This window comes from Thermobia domestica, chromosome 8, assembly GCF_964235325.1.
Source record: "Thermobia domestica chromosome 8, izTheDome1.hap1.1, whole genome shotgun sequence".
NCBI lineage: Eukaryota > Metazoa > Arthropoda > Insecta > Zygentoma > Lepismatidae > Thermobia > Thermobia domestica.
In genome coordinates this window covers 253,762,133-253,787,747 of record NC_137461.1, presented here as the reverse complement: position 1 = coordinate 253,787,747, position 25,615 = coordinate 253,762,133, and the positions used below count along the sequence as shown (strand labels likewise).

At 34.5% G+C, this 25,615-nt stretch overlaps 1 protein-coding gene across 5 annotated transcripts in view; it reads left to right on the top strand.

Moving 5' to 3' along the window:
- LOC145693551 (EF-hand domain-containing family member C2-like) overlaps window positions 1-25,615 on the top strand; it is a 99,576-nt gene that overhangs the window by 65,234 nt on the left and 8,727 nt on the right. For all 5 annotated transcript variants that reach the window (XM_081769638.1, XM_081769637.1, XM_081769641.1 and 2 more), the window contains exons 10-13: window positions 993-1,126; window positions 5,397-5,510; window positions 12,587-12,766; window positions 21,733-21,835. In XM_081769638.1, coding sequence (XP_081625764.1) covers window positions 993-1,126; window positions 5,397-5,510; window positions 12,587-12,766; window positions 21,733-21,835 — 531 coding nt within the window. The remainder of the gene's footprint in view (window positions 1-992; window positions 1,127-5,396; window positions 5,511-12,586; window positions 12,767-21,732; window positions 21,836-25,615) is intronic.

The window sequence follows — 25,615 nt, the reverse complement described above, 5'->3', positions numbered from 1 at the left end:
TTGATTGATTCTCTACCATTACCAAGTGACTTAGTCCGAAAATACTGGTGCCTTGGTCTTCATATTAGAGAGTTTTGGGTAAGAATCACTATTGGTTTTCACTAAAAGTTTTTTCTAAAAAAAATTGCTCTCTTTCGTGAGCCAGTGATTTAGCGCTCTAATCTTTGATACATATGCCCTTGGCTTCGATTTTTAGTGGGGTTTCGAATTTGTTAGTGTTCATTTAGCGCCATGAGAACAAATGAGGGACTACTTGAATAAAATAAGAAAAACTTGTTTGTTTACATAATTATTCAAGCATATAAATTGACTAATGTTTATAATAATTCGTAAAGTTTAAATTGTAAACGTACTTTTTTTTATTTACTGCGCATAATATTTAAAGTACATACGTACAAACTGTGCTGTTTCGGTGTACCGATACACCTTCCTCAGCAGGTCGGAGCAACTCTTGCTCAACCCATTTCACTTAGAATTTTCTCGTGTACTGTTTTGTTGATATGATAATATAACTTTCTTGTATTAGAATTCTCTTCTTTTCAAAGTGCCCTTTTTAACGTTTTGAAGAGAAGTGAGTTGGGTTTGCGTGTAAGCTTCCAAGATCTGCTGAGCAGTACAATTGTCTGTGCGGAAGTTTAGCATTCCTTTCCATCACCGAAGCTATATAAGACTTGGACCTAGTTTAAGATGGAATCCTAGCCACCGTTATATATTCAATGCTTTTCCACCAGGAATCGAACCTGAGATCACGTGTACCAAAGGCGTGCATGCTAGCCACTAGACCAGCGGGAAGAGCAATAAATAAGTTTGTTTTCGTTTTACTAACGGAGTATGTCTTTGATAATGAGTTTATTACCAGCTAATAATGAATTTGCTGTGTGTGTACTGTATATGTGTACATTTCTGATACACAGAAGATAAAATAATTGAACAGTCAGTGTAAAAATTAATAACTAAACTAGTAATTTCTACTAAATAAATTTTCCCCACAGTTTCCTGTGGCTAATGTAGATGTCATTTTGTGTAAGCTAAAAAGAGCACTTGAGCCAATATTCAAAGAATTTATGGGACGTTACTTAACTGCAGACCCAGGGATGACAGGAATAGTACCATACGACTTATTTAGGTGAGTAGTAATATGATTAGAGCCTAATCCGAAATATGTATAGATTCACACTTTCTGACACCGTAACAAACAATACGCTACTTCAGTTCGAAATGTTATCGTAAACTAGTGTAATATAGAGTTAAATTTCATGGAAAACGCTAAGAATTAATATACGAGGATCACTCCTAAAATAATACTCTACAATTTTTCTTTTATGTCATTTTTTTTTTTTTTTTTCACAACTTTCTTATCAGTCTTTCAAAATGGCTGCTCAGTTTGATGTTGGTCGTAAGCAACATGCATTGACTGAATTCCTGATTTGTGGAAATGAGACAGTTGCATACATTCACAAAAGGCTGAAAGGAGTGTATGGAGATGATGCTGTCGATTGCAGTACCGTTGGTTAGTAGACATGGAGATCATTTTGGTGGAAATGGAGATACCAGCATTCACGATTTGCCACGCAGCGGCAGGTCACAGAGTGCACGAGTGACTGACAGCATGAAGTGTTGTGATTAAGGTTAACAAGTGTTAACTATGTCGCTTCATTTGGGCGTTGACGAAGCAAGTATGTGTAGAATACTTAATTAGTTAGGATTGAAAATGTATGTGCAAGATGGGTACCAAGAAAGCTGACAGGTTGACACAAGGGAAGACGAAAAGTGATATGCACCAACTCTTGGCACGGTATGAGCAAGGTGAAGAGGAATTTCTTTCAAGAACCATGACGAGAGATGAAACATGGCTCTGCACTGGGCCAATTCGAAATTCTCTTCTGAAAACTCAAGAAAACAATTCGTGAGACCAAAGTGAGGTAAAACTGTAGAAAGAGATGAAAATTATTTTGAGTAATGAATTCGTGTCACTAAACTATCCATCAATACACTGTTAAAATAAACATAGAAAATAAATAAAAGATACGGCACGCTACACTAAACTTTCTCCCTCCAATTTCTTAAACTAAATCATATTATGCTGCAGTTATTAATGATGCATTTGTATATGAAATACAAACAAAACTATGTTTTCGAAAACTTTGCTTGAAGAAAACTGAGCCGCAAAAATAAATGCCATTTGGGGACTTTTACATGAGAAATGACTTGTTCCATATATTAAGGTTGATAATGATTTTTTTAAAAATGAAATGTCAACGAAATTGCGTGATTCATATTTGAAGAAGTTGTGAGGAAATAAAGGAAAAAGTAAACTATCGTAAACATTCCTAAGGATAACTATCGTAAAAGTAAACGTTCGTAAGAGAACTGATTAATGCAACATTATAGGGTTATTAAAGAAATACGAAAAAAAAATCGCCTGAGTCATTTTTGAGAAAATCGTCCTGGGGGAAAAAAACTCACGCCTAAGAATAAACTGACCCTTGTTGATTTATTCATGAGAAGTGGCTTAACCCGTATTGTAGGATTATTAATGAAATATGAATAAAATTGCCTTATTCCTTTTTGAGAAAATTGTCGTAAAAATTGCCCTCATGAATAAATTATCCCTTGTGAATCTTTTCACGATAAGTGAGTCATGCATATTATCAGGTTAGTATGAGCAAGATCGCCTCAGTCATTTGTAATAAAATCGTACGAAAGAACTCACTTTTCAAGAGTAAACTACTCCTTGTGGATTTTTAAAAGAGAAATCACTTACGCCACAGTGTAGTGCTATTAATAAAATATGAACAAAACCGCCAGATTTGCTTATAAGAAAATCGTCCAGGAAGAACCAACCTCCAAGAGTAAACTATCCCTTCTAGATTTTTCCTTTAAATAAATAAATAAACAGAATATAAATAAAAAAACGACTTATACTATATTATAGGGTTGTTAATAAAACATGAAACAAAATCGATACAGCCCTCTGAGAAAATTGCAAATTTTGATTTTTCACCCTTCAGTAAACTACTCTTATTTTCGGGGGTAGAAAGAAAATTTGAAGAAAAAATAGAGAATCTTATAGAAACCTTAAGTTTAAAATTTGGCTTTGATATGTTGAATGGTGTGTCCTCAAAGGGAAGTGAACATATTTACGTCGGAGCTAATGGACGGATGGACGAACAGAAGATAAAACATTCTGAAATCCGTTGCAATTTCGAATTTGATTTTTTCACGTCACCATACTTTTTTCCTCCTATCGTCGGTCGAAGTAAAAATGGATGTAGAAAAGGAATATACGGTATTACTTAAGGAGTACGTCTCGCAATAAATATGTGTGCCTCCATAATTCTCTAAATTGAAAACCTATAATGAAGCTAAAACATCTATATTCACCTTTACATGTTATCGATAGTAAAAGAAAGATGAATGGAAACAGGTAAATGAGAGAACACAAGCACTAATAAAAACTGAAATTTAATATATGTATATATACATAAAATATTTGCAAAAGAATAGCATAACCGGCCATAAAATCCATTGTAACGTTCATTTAATTTGGAAGTCTATTTTTGTATTTTACAAAAAGAATCTTTATTTTATGAAGGCGAAAATTTTATTAAAAGAAACAATCTTTTCATTTTGAATTCATTCTTGAATATATTTTTTGTCTGGATTACAAAGATCAATATTTAGTGTCAAAATTAAAATTTCGTGCTTCCAGGTTGAGAAATTATTGTGATAAGAACAATTATTCAAATAGAGTATAGTGAATAATAAACTAAGAAATGAGTGTTATTGAACACGTTGTTTATACTTGTATAAAGCCTTTTACAAGTAAATTTATGCAAATACTTACTGCATTCTTTATGTTTGGTTCAAGTTCAACGTTCCTTTCACCAGGAAGCTATATCAGAGACGATCTATATTGAACGTTGAGATTCGATCTACTATCTAGAATTTTTCACAGAAGTTTCGTTGGTTTAGCAGGAATAAATATTACATGCATCTATCTTACACTGATTTACTAATATGCTGACAGAGATTTGTTAAACAATTTTAATTAGCTTTTAGCTTTAAGAAAAGTAGTTTTTGATATAAAACAATTAAAACTGACTTTTTCATTAAATATATGTTAATATATTTATTTATTGTGATCAGTACTAATTTTGTAGAAAATGTAAAAGAACTTATTAAAATTGCATTAGAGGGCTGACGAACTATCGTATGTAAAAATGTATTGTTTGTTTATTTACTCGCACGTTATGTGAGAACATAAATAGCTGCGGGATACTAGTGTTTTCATATCACGGTAGTCTACTTTCTGTTAGCCTGTAGTACTGTCAGAGAGTGAGGGTGTGATGTACTATCTGCGAAGGAGGTGTTTAACTAATTTGGGATTCACCTGTTATTATCTAATTGAGAAAAGTTATTATTGTGTTTTACTGAAAGTATGTAAAATTACATTATTTGGAGTTTTCTGCATTCTAAACGTCCACTTTATTGAGTTACGTAAATTATAGAAGATAGCGGTAGTGCTACTTCAAACTTGCAAAGCTGTTTCCTTTATTGTTTAAGAAAATTTGATCTCCGGGTGATTGTTCGAGCGTATGGCAAAAATTGTCTTTATTTACAGGGTTTGTCGTTTCGCTGCGTGCGAAATTGGAAATCCATGTTAAGAGTAACTTCTTCAGTCAACCCAGGATTTCTAAACCTTATAATATACCGAGCGATCTCTTTATTGTATGTTAATCATTAAAAAGAAATTCCTGAAATAAGGGCTTCTTCTTACCACAACGTTAAGTGCTATATTAGCTGTGGATCTTAAGTTCTTCAGTTGTATTGTGACTTAGTGATGCAGTTAAAATATACTATCTTACAGTGAAATTGAAAGCACTAACTACGTTTCATTCACATCCGAACTTTACAAGATCGGAAAGGTTATACCATCGATTACGAAATCCTATAAGTAAGTAACTGCTGTCAAACTTAGCTGAATTTCGAACTATAGACAGATGGGAGGATGAAATTTCTTTCTTCGTTAAGTTGTAAAATAAGAGTTAAAATTATGTGATGGATCTTATTGACTTATAATATAACTAGCACAGTAATTCTTTTCAATATTTAAGGTATTGTTTGAAAAAACTAAGTGTGTGCTGGGCATTCGAGAAGAACCTACGTATTTAAATAAGTTTTTTTTTTCTTTCCTCTCACTTTTCCTTCGATTCTGATTACAAAATCCCAAAATTTAACGTCTAGTTTAGTTGTTTTTGGAATCGAAGAAGAAGGAAGCTACATAATTAGCACTTACGTGGAGTAGAGTGGTCAATTCTGCAACAAAATTGGAGGACATACAAGATAAGCGATAATTATCATATAAAATGTATGTTTGTAATATATAATTTCAGGCAATCTCTGAAAGATCTTTTGAAAGATGATATTGTCGAGCATGAAATTATAACTCTTTCTCGTGCCTTCCCTGGACAAGAAAGAAAAGAAGTGCTAACCAGAGAGATGCTAAGGTATGACATTGTAGAAAGTTTATTTATTTATTTATTTATTTATTTTTGAAACTTGTTTTAATGGTTAACAAACATGATACGTATATAAAAGTTGAATTGTTTTGATAGAATATTTTGTATTTGCTTAATTAACGCGTTAGTTTATACAATAATTTTTCTGCAGTGAGGAAACTCGTTTAATACTCTAGGAATTCTTACATTTAACAAATGTTGTAAAAAGTGAACATTTTCTCATGTTTTCCGCGTGACAACTCTTGAGAGAAGTCACGTCGGTAAAAATTTAAATTTTATCACAAGCTGCAGCAAGAGAGCTAATATACTATTCTTGTATACAACTTACCGAAGCTGTGTAAACCTTCCTTCCCTTAGCTTTTCGGGATAAAATTTAACTCTTACCGATGTGACTTCTCTTAAAAGCCGCCACTGTTATTTTCTTTTTGCTGTTCATGTGTCTACTGTTTTTATCGTTCTTGACGCGCATACACATACAGCTGGTATGTAAAGAAAAAAATTCAAATTAGAACTCTCAAAAATCAAAATGTAAGATGCTTACAAAGCACATACTGAGCTTGAAATGTAAAAGGGTTGCTGGAGAAACAGGGGACAGAATATAGGTTAAGTTATAGATGGCTAGGTAAAAAGAATCTTACCAGGGCATTTACATTTGTGTATTGGATAATGTTATCATTTTCCATTTCCAATACGTATGTAAATAAATACGGTGAAACCTGTTAACTTGGCCTCATTTCTGTAAAATAAAAAATATATAAATAAAAAAAAAAAAACTTCATTTTTCCGTAAGGTATGCACCACTTATTACTCGATTGGAAGTTGGCCACATTTTAACAACGTTGTTCCTATACTGTTATCATCAAACTCATCTTCGTATGTTGGACATCTACATCTACATGGTTTTCAATTCTTAGAAACTCTTTTAGAATATGTTGTACTGGTGTATGTTTTAGGAAGTCAGTAAACCGAAGGAAAAAAGGGAAAATTTGTTAATGGAAAGTAACTTCTTCAAAAATAGTTTTTTTTTTTTTTATTTTATTTACATTTATGTCCGTTGTCGGTTAGTATATCAATAGAATGGCACCATTAAGGATTTCCTTTCATATTTGTATTGCAAGACCATTTCGTAATTCAGTTCAGACGGATATGAATGTCCTTTGATTCCGTTACGTCTTCGAATCCTTTTCCCCTCTGGGGAGTTTGCAGGAAATCTTGAACAAAAGACGATCGGATTCATGTTGCAGTGTTAAAAAGTAGGAACAAATATAACATGAGAATTTTTTTGTTTCGTTGCATGCTGGTCAACAACCACGTGCAATGGAGCTGTGTATCAATACACAACAGGGAGCTTTGGTGTTTCGCAGCTTACTGTTAGAGGGGGAAACACTGTGGTCAGTATTTCGTGCATGTATAAGTGAATTTAAATAATTATATCGTAGGGAGAGGAAAGAATAAAGAGTATGTCGTAGCGTTTTGTAGCTAATTAGCATGTTAAAATTGCTATACCGTAGTGTGCGAATGACAAACTAAAATTGATACAATATTTCTATATGGCAGAAATAATGTTTACCATATATTACTTACAAAATATAAACTAATACGTATGTAATAGTAGTAGCTGCACAGGCATCCCAGACACAACACATGATGGCATATTTGTTACTTCTTCACAAGATTATTAATGGAAAAATTAACTCTGAACTCTTGGTTTCCATTCTTAATATTCGTGTACCCTTTCACCCTTGCACGTACTCGCTCGTTCCTAACGCATGCAATGCTTATACTTTCAATTGTTCAACGTTTTCTGTACTTTAGACTGGCATCACTTACCGTCAGATGAATACATTTGTTTCTAGTCAAGGATGACCGGCAATGAATACACTAAGTACAAGAACCGGGGTCGCGGTCGCTCATTGGTAGAACGTTCATCTCTAGTGCCTGGGGTCCCTATTTCGATCTCAGCTCGCGCCAAGTGAACTTTGTGGTAGACGAACACTGTGTGCGTGGGTTTTCTCGGGGTTCTCCAGTTTCCTTCCACTTTTCTCATTCCAACATTTCATTCATGTCTCATCATCATCGTCTCCTTTAGCATAGCCGGCATAACCGTTGGACGTAAAACTTAAAAAGATTTCATTTCATTTCATTTTGATTTTAAGTACAAGAATACATACTATACATATGGTTCGGATACGACATAAAGTTACAAACTATCTTAATCTCTACATAGTGCATATCTACAACATTGCTACAAGTACAAATGAGTAACAGTATTTTGGTATACTACACCAATTAATAATCTTCTTCACATTATATTGTAAAATTCTGCTTGTGCAGGAGTAGGTAGAGCAAGTTAGTCCGGAATAGTTTCCCACTACCGGCTTTTATTATAAAAATCCCCTATAAACAATGTTTTACAGAAATACTACAATAATAAATCCTCTAGTATAAGGTAGAAATAGGTGGCCCTTTGACGTGACGGTCTCGGGGAAGATTCCTCAGTAGCAATCTACGTAAGGGGATGTAAGACACTCGCTGCTCCACTGCAAGCAGAGAGGGGTTAGAGATCCCGACAAAGCTCCACTGCAAGCTAGGCCGGGTTGCGATTAGGAATCTCCCACTGCTCCATTGCAAGCAGAAAGAGAGGTAAAGTTTCCCACAAGACTCCACTGCAAGCCAAGAAAGGGGATTCGACCAGTCGAAATTGATAGTTGTCCATGGAGTCTTCTCGGTTATATAGGCGCTCCAGGTGAGTCGGTGGTGCTGCTGTTCCCTCGTCGTCATGTGACCAGTGGTGTTACTGTCGTCTCTGACGTCTGCAGCTGTAGTAGTACTCCATAGTAAGGTACACGTGCTTGTTGTTTGTAAATAAGAGCACATGTTGGGTGTTTGTAAACATAAGCACGTGAGACATTACAATGTGTATTCTTTAATTGAGACATTCAGTTACCAAATAAAAACAATGAGAAAATAGAAATTCTTTGATCATTTTTCTAAATTTTCCTGTACTTTCTACTACTTTAATTTTGGTAAGTAAGTTATAATATATTCTAATTGCCCCATATCTCGGACCTTGCTCATATAAAGAAGTATTATAAGAGAGCATATAGAGGTCTTTCTTGTTTCTGGTGTTGTATGAGTATTTATTTTTCTTTAAATATATATACCTGCATGAGAAGTACTTCTGCCTATAACATAAAATTTGACGGAAGTTGAATCGAGGTCTGAGAGGTACTGTAGATGATGTGTCGAATCATAATTCTTAAAATTATAGATATATATATTGCATAGTGTAGACAAAAGTGTGGAAGGTGAAATTTTACAGCTCTTTGTAACTTGTTGATATGTTAACGTTTAAAACGCCAAGTATTTCAACGTACTTTGAAAAGTGCTTACGATAGTTTCGTATGCTCCATTGTTGCTCGTTGAAGTAGTAATGACAAGCATTACATATACACTTCCACTGAGCGACAGTTGAACAGAGAAGGATGTATATTTGCAGTCGTAAACATTTTTCAAAGAATGGTGTTCTTAGTTTCTTTTTTAAAAAACAGCATATCTGTAATGTGTAGATACCAACAAAATGTATAAAACTTTTTTTTTTTTTTTTTTTTTTTTTTGGTCATTGCATTGACCCTCCATGTCTATACTTTCCAAACAAAATTAATATCTTGCCTCACCTAACATACTTTTGTTTATACTATGCAATATACCGGGTGTTCAGAAAGTAATTATGCAGTGCCATGGTGTGGTGTGCTAAGTGATGACATGCAGAAACATGTGAAAGTGTTTCTTCAAGAATATGCAGAAACGTGTGCAACTGTGTCTTCAAGTGCAAGGGAGTCACTTCCAGCATCTCTTATAACTTCCATGACATTAAAGATTAGCTTCGAGTTAGTTTCAGTTGTTTAAAGTGGTTTATGGAAAATAAAATACGGCAAGCTATGAACTGCATAGTTACTTTCTGAACACCCTGTATGTATCAAGTTATCATTTTTGGTTTCAATTTTAAGTATTATAAATTAACATACCATCTACAGTACCTCTCAGACCTCAATTCAACTGTAGTCAAATTCTATGCATGAGGCAGGAGTACATCTGATGTAAGGTGGTAAAGTTTTCGTGCCAAACTAATAGGATCACAGTAAATGCGTATAAAAATCGGAGGTGTTCGAAAACTTTTGAGCGGTACTGTATATGATAATGGTAGAATACCGAGTTTTTTTTTTTTTTAAATCTTTTATACGATGCTTATGTCTTTGCCCATACAAGTCTAGTAATACAACTGTATGTTTACTAGCTGTAGCAACTGTTACCCTACAATATTATTCCATAGCTAATATGTCATTCGAATAACTTGAATAGAAAATTCGTGCAGTATTTTCATTTGCTACAGGTTTAATTAAGTTTCTAGCAACTAAATACTCGAAGCTTATTGGCTCGTAATTAAACATGAGTGTCTCATTTTAGATTTTCATTTATTGACAAACCTAAAAATTTTAGGTTACATTGAAAATTAACAATACTATTTCCAAGTTTAATTTCCTGTCTCTTTACTGGTTTTCTTCTTACATGATGAAAAATTACTGATATCGTTTTGCCTGTATTTACTTCGAGTTTATTGTGTTGAAAACTCTGTGTTAAATTATTTGATGTATCTTTAATTTTAATTAATGATTATTTCCCCTTCATTAATGATTATAATAGCCAAGCTTGTGTCGTCTGCTTGTTTTTATTGATGGTAGCGCTAGAGATAAATCATTAATAAATATTAAGAAAAGAGCTGGTCCTAATATTGATCCTTGTGATATTCCTAAAAATATACTATTACTTTTTGACACATATGCTCTTCCTATTCCATTTGAACTTACAAATCATATCTCAGTTGCTTGTGAGCGATTTTTAAAATCAGATTTAAACCAATTGTTTACGTGCTTTCTAATACCATAATGTTCCATTTTTCCTAGAAGGTCCTAATGTGGGATTAAATCAAAAGCTTTTGCTAGATCAAGGAATATTTCAATACATTAAATCTTTCCTCTAATATTTCACTTATATATTTTAAATAACTAAAAATAGCATAGCTGTGTCTATCATTTTTCCTTTCCGAAAACCATCTTGTGCATCAGATATAATGTTATACTTCTGCAGATAACGTGTAAGCTGATTATTTATTGGTGATTCTATGATTTTTTTAAAAAACAGAGAGTTGTGAAACAGGTCTATAATTATCAGTGTTTTCTCTCGATCCTTTTTTGGAAAAGGGGATAACTTTTGGTGACTTTAACGTATATGAGTGTATACCCGATGGAAAGGAAATATTTATCTGAAAGCATATTGGTTGTATAATAAATTTAGAATTCATTTTTACAATAGCTTAAGGAAACTCATCTACATCTAAAGACCATCTATTATTCAGCTTTTGAATAATTTTTTGTGCATCATTAACTGATACAGGTTTCAAAAACATTGTTCAATCATCTTACAAAGAGTGAATAAGTGGCCTGACTAGGACCGGGACTCGAACCCGGGATCTCCGACATACCGTGCCGATGCATTAACCACTACGCCACCCAGTCCGCTTCCCAGAACAGCCAAACACTCCTGCAGTCGGTGCTCTCCACTCAGACCACATGGCATTGTACCACAGCCTAAGCTGCTGTGCTTGGACAATCCAGTGTCCATATATTGAGAACACCTTTAATGGTTGTATTTCATATACATTAATGAAAGGAGGAAACAACTGATTTAATTTACACACCACAATCCTCTGTAGGCACGAATTAAACAACTTACAAAGAGCGAAAAAGTGGCCTGATTGGACCGGGAGATTTTCTTATATACACACACACCCAGATATTCTTTTTTATATTAGTATAAATCAGGAGGAAAACTTTTTGTGGTAAGTCCGCATTGATAATGTCTATTTCCCAAGAAGGCCGCATATAATAGTTTTGAAGAGACCTAATTTTTATGGTTATTTTATACATTTATTAGTTACATTAATAATGTGCATAAAAATGTATAAAACTACACTATATTATCTAATACACGTAACTTCAGAATTATATTTCTTGTAAAATCTCATCTTTCTCATATAATTTAGCACTTTTCACAGCAGGCCCAGAAGGCTGCATGTTCCCCACCGCTGGTTTATATATTTTAATCTGTTGAATCTGTTGTATTATGTTGAATCCGTAGACAAAACTCACTTGCTTTGCTTTGCCTAGAGTAAATTTAGAAAATCATATATAATAAGAGTTTGTAGTACGTTGGAAGAAGTACAGCAGATTTTTTTTTAAAATATGAATCTGGATTGTTTTTATTATTATTATTATTATTATTATTATTATTATTATTATTATTATTATTATTATTATTATTATTATTATTATTATTATTATTATTATTATTATTATTATTATTGATAAATTAAACAAAAATCGTTTTTCTAATAAAATGTTTCAATAAAGCTATGCATATTCAACATGTCTTATGAGATGATATTGAATAGCCAAAAAAAACAAAACAATAAAAAGCCGTTACATTTTAGTTTTTATTTCATAGGCCCATCTTAGTTTGAATGTTTATGTATTTACGTCCATGTCTGTTCCTGTTTTATGTTCTTGCAATGTTATGTTAATATATGCTGGTTGAGCTTTATATATTTATTAAGATTGCCAAGATGGCCGTCGGATGCAAATATAGTTACACAGTTGCTCAGATTCTATAGAAAATTTTCACTATGCGCAACTTTTCTTTACAACCAAATAATCTCTCAGGAAGTTGAATAATAAATTTTTAATTTGTTATGATGTATAAAATAAAGTAAAATAAATAAATAAACGTTGTTGAAGAATCATTGGCAAAACTTTGTAAATACTTGATAATATTTCTTTTGATATTCGTTAAATGACAGAATAATAAGTACCTAACTTAATCATTTTCTGAGGTTAACATGCAAACTGAAACTGTTCAGTATTGAATTAGCCACTTTTTATTTAAAGTAAAATATTAGCTAGGTATTTCTAATATATAATTAATACTTTGTTTGTTTTATTGCGTAGAGGATCCGCGCATCAGGATTTAAGGAGAGTACTCTACAATGCTTTTGATCGGCTGGAAGAGAACTTCAGACATCAAGATCGTAACGACACTGGATACATTCCTTATGAAGCAGCTTGGGCGATATGTCGAGGTGCAAAACTTCCCATAGATGGAAGTGTACTTAAGTCTATATTGAAGAGGTAAGTATTACTGTATTACTGATCTAAATACAAATCAAGTTGCTATTTAAAACAGATATAACGTTGATGAATTTCAGGATATTAATATCTTTCTTTGCTTTCTTGTATTAATTTTTTTTTAGTGGGAATGCAGGGCAGAAAAAACAATTACAAGTAAAAAGAAGCAAGATGGAATCTTACTTTACTGCTTTCCAGAAATCAATTAAAATTACCAGTCCAATTACAGGGTGTTCAGAAAGTCTTTTAGCAACTTCTCACCTAAGGTGGTTCGAAAAAATCATTTTTATATTTCCGGAACGCTGTAGTGCGCAAAAGTTGCCATTGGTATAGACAAGAAAAAACCCAAAAAGAAAAAAATACCTATCTTCCGGTCCTGCATCGCTGTTGAAATTTGAAAAATCCGGTAAAAACAATAAATTTTCAATATATCTTTTAAACGAGTAAAGAATATAGAAAATTTAAGAAAATACAGGAAAAAGCTTTCACGTCGAAAATGGCCTGAAACAAGGAGATGCGTTGTCGCCACTATTATTTAACTTTGTACTGAAATGCGCCATAAGGAAAATCAAAATAGCAACCAGGGCCTAGAGTTGAACGGTATTCACCAGGTTATGGCTTATGCTGATGATGTAAATTTAATAGGAGATGATAGGAGAACAGTAGAAAGAAATGCAGAGATCTTATTAAACTCTTGCAGGGACATGGGTTTAGAAGTAAATGCAGAGAAAACTAAATACATGGAAGTGCGTCGAAACCGTAATACGGCAAATTGTGGATGCGTTAAAATATTAAATAATACTTTTGATAAAGTGGATACTTTCAAATATTTAGGATCGTGTTACTATTCGGTTCAAAATCTCTTGTCGTCGCGAATTCTGTCGAAGAATTTGAAGCTTAAAATATATAAAACGATAATCATGCTTGTTGTTCTATATGGTTGCGAAACATGGTCGCTTACTCTGAGGGAAGAACATAGGCTGAAAGTATTTGAGAACAAGATCCTGAGAAGAATATTCGGACGTAAGAGGAACGGGAATGGGGAATGGCGGAAACTTCATAACGAGGACCTACATAATTTATACGGTTTACCCAACATTGTTAGGGTCGTCAAGTCTAGGAGGCTTAGGTGGGCAGGTCATGTAGCTAGAATGGAAAAAAGTAGAAACGCTTTCAAAGTCTTGACTGGAAGACCAATCGGAAAACGACCATTAGGAAGACCTAGGCGCAGATGGGAGGACAATATTAAGATAGATATCGCAGAGATAGGAATACAGGAATAGAAACTGGATCCAATTAGCTAAGGATAGAAGTCAGTGGAGAGCTTTTGTGAACGCGACATTGAACCTCCGGGTTCCATAGGCCATAGTTAGTTAGTTAAAGAATATAGAACGAGGACCCTATATGGCCTAAGAGTTTCTTTAAGTATGTAAAACAACGTTAAAATAAAAAACTATATTTATATGATATCTTCTAGTCGCGCATCGCTGTCAAATATTTGCAAAATTTGCGAATTTAGCAAAATTTGAGAGTATAACATGTCTTTTCTTCATTTTCTTAAAACAAGTAAGATAAGGACGCTACTCACCACGAATGGGTAGCTGCACTTGGAGTTCCACTACCCAACCAACCAATCAATGATTAGGATGCATTATTTACTATTTATTAACAAGTTTATAATTTTACATAATTCGTCCCCTACAAATTTCCATTTTCCCCATTATTTTTATCCATTACTAATGATTTTAAACTCTGATTTATGCGGGGGTAGCGAGGGCTCAGTGATAAAATGTTCACTTCTTGTGCATGGGGTCCTTGGTTCGATTCCAGTTCGCGCCAAGTGAATTTTGTGGTGGACAAACACCGTGTGCATGGGTTTTCTCGGGGTTCTCCCATTTTCTTCATTCCACCATTTCATTCATTTCTCATCATCACCATCTCCTTTAACCTAGCCGGCATAAGCGTGGGTCGTAAAACTTAAAGATTTCATTTTTCATTTTCTTCTGATTTATGCGAAAATGTAGGCATGGATGATCTTGACAATAGTGTAAATCTGATGAAGCACTGTGTCCACATACTCTAGCACTGTGTCCACATACTCTACCAGTTATTGAATTTGAACCTATCAATTGTGTGATTCCTGAAGTAGACAGGCAGATACTCGGCAAAGACCAACTGTATTTACTGGACATATCAAAAGTCATCCAGGTAGGGCACTGCTCTGAATACTTTTCAGTTCGTGATTCTGGCCCTTTGTCGTATTCAAATAGCTCACTACCGCTAATAGAGTTCTGCGGCTATACATTAGTGTGGAAAGTCCTTGAGATAATGACACAAATTGTAACCTTTATCTTAAAGTTATATATGCCTATGTGGTTTGCCATTAAGTTGAGCAACAATTTGACCGAAAGTCCACAACATGTTTACGAGATCATTCAGAAAACACAGTATTCTGCCAGAAGAGCTGAAATAAGTTGTAGACCCCGTTATAGAATGGAATGCTGACTTTGCTCATCCCGAAATTTTGCTTTTGGCGATGGTCATTGATAACAGAAACCACATTCGAGAGCTTACGTACAGACGAGTTTTGAAGGCAAGGTAAGCAGCTTTTGAAAATGATTTTATTAGGCATTTTTGCCACCAAACATGAACTTTGTAGCTAAAGATTACACCAAAATAATAATATGAGATATTTGTAAACTTACTTCCCCTCCTTTGTTAAGACCATTGACTAATGACGAAATAAGGTAGTTTATAAGCAGACATTAAGCTAGTTACGAATTTCAAGAAGTTCCCATGTCATTCTCATGCTGTCGGAAGATGGGTTAAGCTTGTGACGGAAGCTTCCGGTATAGTATGTGGACACAGTGCTAAAGACAGCTTCATCAGAGCTACACTGTTGTCAAGATCATACATGTCTATATTTTCGCACAAATCAGAAAAAAATGAAAAAATGGAATCTTCTAAGTTTTATGTCCCACGGTGGTAATGAGACGGTGATGATGAGAAATGAAGGAAATGGTGGAATGAAGAAAGCTGGAGGAAATAGGGGAATCCAGAGAAACCCCCCCCCCCACACGGTGCTTGTCCACCACAAAATCACTTGGCGCGAGCTGGGATCGAATCAAGAACCCCATCAGGGTGTCTACTAAAATTCCAAAATAAAATTTCGTGACTTTTTCGTGACCTTTTCTTTACCAAACCATAAAATTTTGTAGCACTCTCAAGGGCGAATTTAGGTGCGAATCAGGCCGAATTTTATTGTAATGCGATAGAAGCATGCTTTACTTGCGATTTGCTAGCGTCTAAAACCGACTATATAGACATTTTTGGTGGTGAATTTTGACATTTTGTAGAACAAAGTTTTTCAGTCAGTATTTATATGTATACAGATAGAAAAAATCGTGACCCAAAAGCTAAATTTCGTGACTTTTTCATGACTTTCATGACCGTTTTCTGATTTCGTGACGTTTTCGTGACATTCGTGACTTTCGTGACCGATAGACACCCTGCCCATGTACAAGAGGTTAACGCTCTACTACTGTGCCACCTTTGCCCACGCATAAATCAGAGTTTAAAGTCATTAGTAATGGACAAAAATAAAGGGGAAAATGGAAATTTGTAGGGGACAAATTATATGAAATTATAAACTTGTAAATACAATTGTAAATAATACACCCTAATCATTGGATGGCTGGTTGGGTAGTGGAATACCAAGTACAGCTACCCCTTCGTGGTGAGTAACGTCCTTATCTTACTTGTTTTAACAACATTTTAAAAAAATGTTAAACTCTCAAATTTTGCTAAATTCGCAAATTTTGCAATTTTTTAACATCGATGCGCAACCAGAAGATATTATATAAATATAGTTTATTTACTTTAAAGTTGTTTTACACACTTGAAGAAACCTTTACTTTATATAGGGTCATCATCCTATATTGTTCAGGCCTTTTAGAAAAATATTGAAAATTTATTGTTTTTACCGGATTTTTCAAATTTCAACGGCGATGCGGGACCGGAAGATATGTAAATAAAAAAAAAATCTTTTGGGCTTTTTCCTGTCTATACCAACGGCAACTTTTGCGCATTATAGCGTTATGGAAATAGAAAAATGATTTCTTTCGAACCACCGTATTTTCACCTTCACTGCGGATAAACGTTTGAGACAGACAAGTATGGTTTAGTTAATAAGTAAAACCAGACTAAATGTTTTTTTTTTTCCTTAGTTTCAAACTCTCACTATGCACACCATTTATTACACATTGCACATCTAGCCGAAATTTTAGTTCTAACCATGAATGCTGCAGCATATCCTTATTAATGATCGAAATGGCAATCTTGACTCTTGATTTCAGGTCATTGATGTCCTGTAACTTTATCTGAAACGATATCCTTCACATATCTCTCTACAAAAGTCCATGGGATGATATTGATGGAACTGGGTGTCCATGCAATTCGATCATCCCGCCCTGTCCCTCTCCCAAGAAATGTTATTTTTGAAACGTATCAACTGTACCATCCGCAATGTGTTGACGCACCGTTCTGTTAAAGTGTCACGCTTTATTGAATATCCTCGAACTGGGGCTCAACATCCAGAAAACATCTGGCGTCACAGTGTTCTTACAATAGATGGAAAAAAAAAAGCCAGGTCTTTTTATTTTTTATTTTTGACCTCTTCACCTTTATATCCTTATAGTTGATTCCGCAATCAATAAAGGTACTTTACAACATACAGCATTTTTGGGTCTTGTGCCGGCTATCTTGATTGGTTTCAAATTAGTATTGCATTGTTTGCTTAGTCCTAATGTTATTTTGGTTGCTAACCGCCTTATCAATGGTTGAAAGTTATATATCTAATTATGTGTGTTTCCGTGTTTCCTCAATTCAAACTGGGAGGCAAGAAAATATTACAAATACAAAACCATCCTTGGTTTGGCATAAAATTACGCTTACATCTTATCATTTGTTCGGGAAACACTCGACTGTGAGCTTCAGATATTATGTTAGAAGAACTAATAGAAATCTTTATATATATATATATAAATGAATATTTGTGTGTTTGTTCGGTATGCAAATCTACGTCTTTGGCTTGCAATACTTGTAAGTAACTGTATCGAATAAATCGAAATCTAGAAATGACTATAATTTATTTAATATTCTGATAGAATTCTAAGGAAGAGAAGGAGTATTCAAAGGAGAAGTGATTTTAAAATTGTACCAAAAATAGAGTATCTCGTGTACTCCCCACGTTAGGATGATAAAATTTGGTATATAAAATCATTGTTTAAAAAATAGATATACATATATTATCAACAATCTGGAAAAATACTGTTGGGGTGAAACACCCCTAGGATCGAAATGATCGAAAACGACCGATATTAGTGTCGAATCCATAGTTTTCGGGATTGCTAAGCTGATTGGTGACAGTCTCATTGACATTTAAGTCCAAGTTTAATCAAGAACATGTATATCAGCTGGCTCGGGAATTGACAATGGCAGCGCCAAAGGCGTTGCTCGTCTTTATTTATTCTAGTCAGTTCTTTCTTTGGAAATTTCTCCTAAAAATCATTCTCTCCGTACGAAGCTGCACTGATCAGCCTATTCTCCCACACAAAATGTGCTTCTAAGTTTTAGTTTATGCATAAATCAAAGATGATAATCGTATGGAAGAAAGCCCCAGGCATTACTTTTTCACCACAGCCAGTGTAAAAACTACTATTATCTCGTTACTAAAATATTTTTTTCGTTAAGCATTGCTATAACAACTCTACAAACAATTCATGTAAACTAGAGAAACTACTTTCTTTGATTCTTGAAAATTTTTCATGATATTCTTTTTCCTTCTTCAGAATACAGCATTTCTTTTCTGCATCTTTCATTAAAAATATATATATTTTAAAAAGCCCAAACTTTCGTGGGCAAAAAATCTGTGTGGAAAAAAACTTAGTTTCTTCTTTTTCTAAAAGGGATTTTTTTTTCTAGCTCTTGTTTTTATTGACGTAATAATAAAGGGCCAGCGTCTCAGTTCGTGCGTCACGCTAATTTCTAATAATAAACGGTGATACTAGTAGATGTCACTACCTGCGCTAGAGCTTGCCTGACTGCCGCTAATAAAATACCGCTTCCTGAGCTCCCGCTTACTAATCAGTGATTTAAATGAAACACAATGTTGTCTATAACGAAGACTGAATATTTGCATAAGTGCGGTATGGAATTTGGGGTTGTAGTGGACAAACTTAAAAAAAAAAAAAAAAAAAAAAAAAAAAAAAAAAAAAAAAAAAAAAAAGTTGGCTAGTTTTAAACAATTAGAGCTTTTAATTAAGAACGATTTTAACCTATGCTGTACAGTGGATCAAAGGCTCTGGGGGGAACAAAGAAAAGTAGTTCAAGATCTCGTTTATACCCTTACCTAACACAGCACCAGACGTTTAGTTTAGGACTTTCTCTCTCAAGCTTCATTAACGCATGTGGATCTCCAAGCCCCAAATCCTTACCTTGTATCTGTTAAACTGCTCAGAGACATGAAAATTGGACTCATCCGAAAATTAAGCATGTGTGAGAAACGGAGCATCTTCAAGTGGTCAATGCATCGTCTTACTGCTAATTCTTTCCATCGTGGCCTACAATTCGATGCAAGTGTATGCAACAGTTGCACTTTGTATGCATATAGACATAAATATCTACCTAGCATCTTGAGCTTCCTTGTGGCTATATGGTTAACGCACGCGTCTTAGGCGTGGAAGACCCGAGTTCCATTTCCAGCTGGAGCTCATGTGGTTCAGATCTCACGTTAAGCTGAGTCCACATCCCATATAACCTCGGTGCTGAAAAGGACACTAAACCCTAATTCAATATATGTAACATCTTGTGTAACGTGAATCCTGAGGCATTTATAGTTCTTTGGTAGCGAGACAAGTGGATTTCTTGAAGCTTTGTGAAAATGAATCACGAATAGTTCAATCTCTTTATTCCATGTGCATGGGCGGGTACCACGGTCTTTATCCAACATGAACGTAGTCTCCAAGAATTTTGTCACCATTTGGGATATAAGGATAAGATTCGCGGAGTTTTTCTGTACTTACTTGAGAAATGCCATTCCATTTTGATTATCAAATTTTATTTCAATGAACCAAGAAATACACTTGCTCACTCTCACTCTTTCTTGCAAGGACCACATTTATACAAAGCACAACTTGCTGTGTCAGTAGAGTATCTGAAACAACTAACGTTAATACCAATTAAAACTGGGATTTTATAGTTTATTGTACAACAGATATTATTATCTTACACAGTACAGTGTTCTTAATAAATGTGCAAAATTGTAGAGACTTTGTGGTCATTCTATATTTTAGACATTGCTCTGCATTAAAAGTATTGCGTTAATTTTTTTTTAACTTCCGTTGATTGATTGCCGTAGTTAGAGTGACTGATTGTTTTACTTGCTTATTGTTTGCAAAATAGTGAAGATAATATTCTGTTTTGATCTGTTTTATTTAAATTTATTGGAATAAGAATAAAGTTCTTAGTAAATTTCAGAAGATGATGAGAAAATAATGCTTTAAAATAAAAGAATAACGATAGTTTTTGAAACTTAGTTTTGTGATACTAAGCCTCAGTTGCCAATCCTCTGTAACTCATCTAAATTTCATATTGGTATGGAATGATACATGTCAAATGTATATGCTATAGTCAAAAATAAACCGAACGTTTTATTAAAACTTTTTTTTTTTTTTTTCAGAAGAAACTCACAACATTCAAAGTAAGCATCTTGGACAGTATGCTTCTGACTCGTTTCTGAAAATTTGTGCACATTATTCTATATCCACCATCAGATTTGCATTATTGTGTATTAAATATTTTCTCAGACATTCTGTTTGTTTTTTCACTATAGGCAGAAAGGTTAAAAATGTAAGAGTTAAATGTATATATTAGGTGCATTAAGTAGACCCGCGAAAGAGCATTAAAAGTATTGCAGTTAAAGATACTTGAACTTCCGTGGATTGATTATCATGGTTAAAGTGACTGAGAGTTCTCCTTGCGTGTTGAAAAAAATAAAATAAAATAAAATAAAAAAATAAAAAAGAGACGAAAAGAAGAAGTTGAAGTTAGAAAGGGGTTAGTTAAGCGATGAATGGGAAGCAGTATGCAAAATTTGCCCAACATTGGTATAACAATTAAAACAGCAACACGAGTTAGCAACCTTCCACTAATGAACAAAAGGATATGTAAATGAATCCCGCTATATTGCATCCCTCGTTCTCATCATTTGACGCGTGATTTTAGGTTTGACAAGGTGACTCTTGCACTGATCTACCGTGGTAAATCCGTTCTTTTTATTTTTCCTTGTCCTTTTGTTGTCCTCCGTGACCAAAATTCAGGGGAGAGTCGAAAGCTCGGAAATTCAAATGATATTCAAGAATTATATAAACCTGTAAGTAGAATGATAATTTTAACAAGTTTTTAAAATTTTGTTTTAGATTGCGTAGTTAGGAAAATGCTAGATAACAAAAAAGAACATACGTATCTATATTGAGTGGTCTTTTGGCGTATGCGGACGATTTACTTAGAAAATGATGTAGGGTCAATAAAAGAAAACCTTCCATATATATATAATATCATTGATAACTTGAAACTGTATTTCTGGAACCAACGGAAACATAGTCAATAACAATCATGTAAAGAAGACGAATAAATGTAAAAATGAACACAATTATTTCTGTTTTCCTTTCTTTCTTTTTAAGTAGTCTTCATTTTCCATGTATCTCGCTGAAGATTTTTACATCTTTTAACAGTACGTTGTAAGATTACCTCGTTATTCTTTATTTTCACATCCTTTAGAAGTTTATTACAGTTGTGAACAAGGCTTCCAAAGTGACACGAAATATTGAAAATATAAGATAATTTGCTTGATTGAGAAGATATATGCTTTGTTAGCGAATGTAAACCTAACTTATTCATTTTTGTTTCAGAATCGACAGAAATGAAGCTGGAGAACTGAGTTGGAAGGACTTATTGTGTTTTCTCGACTACAAAAAATATCCATGCCCAGTTGTCCAACCAACTTCTCTTAAGGTGAGTAATTTTTGCTCGTCTGATAAAGATGAAGGAGAATTACTCAAGTTACAAAGACAATGGTACTAAACTTTTAGATTTTGAAAAAGTATTTGAATTACATAACAATGCTTGTTGTAACTTTTATAAACATAAAAGGAAAACATAATATCATTCGAAAAACATTGCTTCAGCTGATCAAAGATATTATAACTAAAGTACATAGGTAATGAAATACAAAAAAACAAGTAACAAATTAATACAATACAAAGATATTAAATAATACGAGAGTAACTAAATACAACGTTTGATTGTTACCCAACCTAGTTTTATCACTGGTTTCTATATATTTTCCCGCTTCTAAAAGCTGAAAACTAAACCATCAGAATCTTCCTTTGGTTCCGAAATTGTAGTTACTACAAGTGTCCGAGTATTATCATTTATAGTTAAGAAATGGTTGTAGTTATATAAATTTGCATGCATCATAGAATTAATAAAATATAGCAACGTGCGGGATATATACTAGTAATATCTTCAAAGCAAGGAGGGTAACGTGGTTTCATAGATGAAAATTTATATATATGTGGTAAGTAATACTACCTAGTCCTCCCCGCTGGTCTAGTGGCTAGCGCGTGCGTCTTTGGTTTACGTGGTCCTGGGTTTGATTCCCGGTGGGAGAGAGCACAAAAAGTTTAATCTCACGATCATTCCATTTTCAATAATTATATATCTTCTTTAACCTAAAGGACATAGCATTGGACGTTGAAAAAATACCTCCCAAATATTAGGGATTTTCTCTGGACATCCCTGATTCTCTCTCTACATCCCTGATCCCTGATAATTACAACTGTTTATTTATAATAATAATCATTTATATATACATGCTTTTTATCTCATTCAAATAATAACTTTTGATTTGATTTTTAGTTTAGCGTCTCGTTCAGCAGCGAGGCTGTATGAGACGGACCTACAGCTTAATGTGTAATGCGAACCACATGAGCTCCCTTCGGAAATCAAATGCGGGTCTTCCACACCAAAGGCGCTTAAGCTAACAGCTTAGCTACGAGGGAGCTCACGATAAGTTTTGACTCATTTATAGATCGAGCACTTTATTAGGTGAAGGAATTTCTGTAAAAAAAACTTTCCTCCTAAAATCCAGGTATTCATTATGTTGCTTATTGTCATGTGTGCAATTAAGTCAAATATGTAAAAGTTGTTTCTTAACATACCATAAATAATCTATAGTATAGTTGTTTCTTAACATACTAAACATCTGATGAAACATAAGTACTATATATGTACTATATATGCGAGGATCGTTCTTTTTTTTTCAACTTCCATTAAGCCACCAGACCAGAACAATATGAAATGTATTGGATTTGATTTTTGTGTCCCGTTGGGCAGCCAGGTTTATATGAGACGTGAACCTACAGCTTAATGTGAGATCCGAAGCATATGAGTTCTCGCCGGGAATCTAACCGGGGTTTCCCACTTCAAAGGCGCGTACGAAATCCACATAGCTGTGAGAGAACTCTACATTAGAGGGCGAAACGCAAACTAGTCAGATCTGTTCATTGGAGATCGCACATTGTCCATAGTGAATGACAGACTCTAGTGTTCAATCATTGTGGAGTCGTAAGCGTGAAACTCTATCGAGTGCAATCGGAAGATCAGACAGCTGAAAAATCATATTTTGCCCCTTTCATGATGATTCGTGTATTCATTGAGACCGTCTTTCGCCACAGTTATCCACTCTTGGCTTCTCTTGTCGTGTAAGTCAGTATATATTTCTTCAAACTGTCTGTAGCACTTATACACATGACAGTCACTCATAAAGTTCCCGTCATTATCCTTAATCATTCGACAATGGATGGCGGGTGTATTGTGGAGAAATCAAATTACATCACATAGTTCTTCCTTGGCGGGCTCTTCAGTTGTACTTGATACGGTTTCATGCTTACTACCCGACAATGATTAAATACCAGAGTCTGTGTTCTGGTATGGAGGATGTGCGATCGCCAATGAACAGATCTGACTAACTTGCGTTTCGTCATTTCGTGTGGTTTTCCTCTGTATCTTAACGGAGGTTGAAGAAAAACTCCCTTCGTATAATCTTCATGTTATAATAAGACAAAATTTTGCAATGTAGTTCGTTTGGATACGCTTGGTTATGAATAGAATGATGATAATTATGGGCTCAAAATAGGACATCTTGAGATAAGGTAGATGCTATGCTGATAAAGATACCCTGAAACCTAGATCCTAGGGGAAATCCTAGCTCCTGTCCTACTGGTTTCTGGATTTTGTTGAGAACTTAAAGTTGAAGGATGCCAAATATTCTCTTCTTCTTCTAAAACTTTTTTCCAGTTAGCGGAGGTCAGCTTTCTGCATCGGTGCCCTCCACCTGTTTCTGTCTTGTATTACATCCACTGTGATACCACACTGCACCATATCGTTCTTCATACACTTCGTCTTTGGTTGGCCTCGCGCCGTTATAGCATCCACTTGGTAGCTACGTATTCTGAATGTCTTCTTACATGTTCAAACCATCGAAGTCTACTTTCTTGTAGTTTTTCTACTCTTGGTCTCACCTTTACTTCTTCGGATCACTTCATTCTTTTGTCTTTCCGCGTTACCTCACATATAAGGAGTAGCATCTTCAACTCCGCAACATGCAACTTCTGTTCCACTCTCTTTGTCGTCCAACATTCCACTCCGAGTGTTCCTCTGGCAGATCTCATTACTGTTTTGTTTTTCCTTTAAGGTGTATTGGTACCTTACGGTCACACAATACTCCTGCCACTTCTTTCCATTTTGTCCAACCACTATTAATTCTGCTGTTTACATCTTGCTCTGTTCCTAAATTTTCCTGTAATATATTGATCCCAATACTTAAATTTCTTCGTCCAGTTATATTCTTGTATTTTCTATTACATTTTTGTTGAATGAGCAATATAGATATTCTGTCTTGGTTTTACTACTTGTAAGCCCTTCGGTCTCCAATACTTCTCTCCAAGTATCTAATTTCTCTTGCAGTGCTGCTTTGGACTCGCTTATTAGCGCGATGTCGATCCGAATAACACATTCTAAGGTGCTAACTTTTAGACATCTTTTATAAGGTCGTCCATTACGACTGCAAAAAGTTATAGGCAAAGACTAATCTCCCACTTTAACTGTAATTTCTCCTGTCCTTTATCCATTATACATATCTAATTCAAGATGATACATATCTATATGCTCGGAACATACTATACGGGCTGATGTGTCATTGAACAAATACCAGATTGATCGCAATACGCAAGATATCTCGTAGACAACAGAATCAATACCAGTCTTCACTGCACCATACACATTGTGGAAACCACGCGTGCATAGGTTGATCAATCTACAGTGTCTACCACTGTTCACAGAACTATATGATCCTATAGATTTGAAATAAGCTTTAAATTAACATTAGGGCCGTCCATGGATCCTTATATAAGGTTCAAAAACAGCAGAGGGAAAGCCCGTAACAAGTCATTGGCAGTGCTTTTGTTAAGGAAAACGTTATTCAAATAATGTATCACGACTTTCTCCGGGTTATTGTCCCAAAACCTTACTATCAAGTCCATTTGGCTTCTTTCGACAACTTTTCAGCTTTATTAAAACAGATTACAAAAAAGTCACAGATTTTGAGGCTGTCCATGAATTGCTGTGGCAAGTATGGAACTAAACCGTAATAAACTGCATATGAGACCTTATCTAGTCCCTATTGATAATGCATGGGCAATATGACTGTCTGGAAACTAACTTAAACACTGT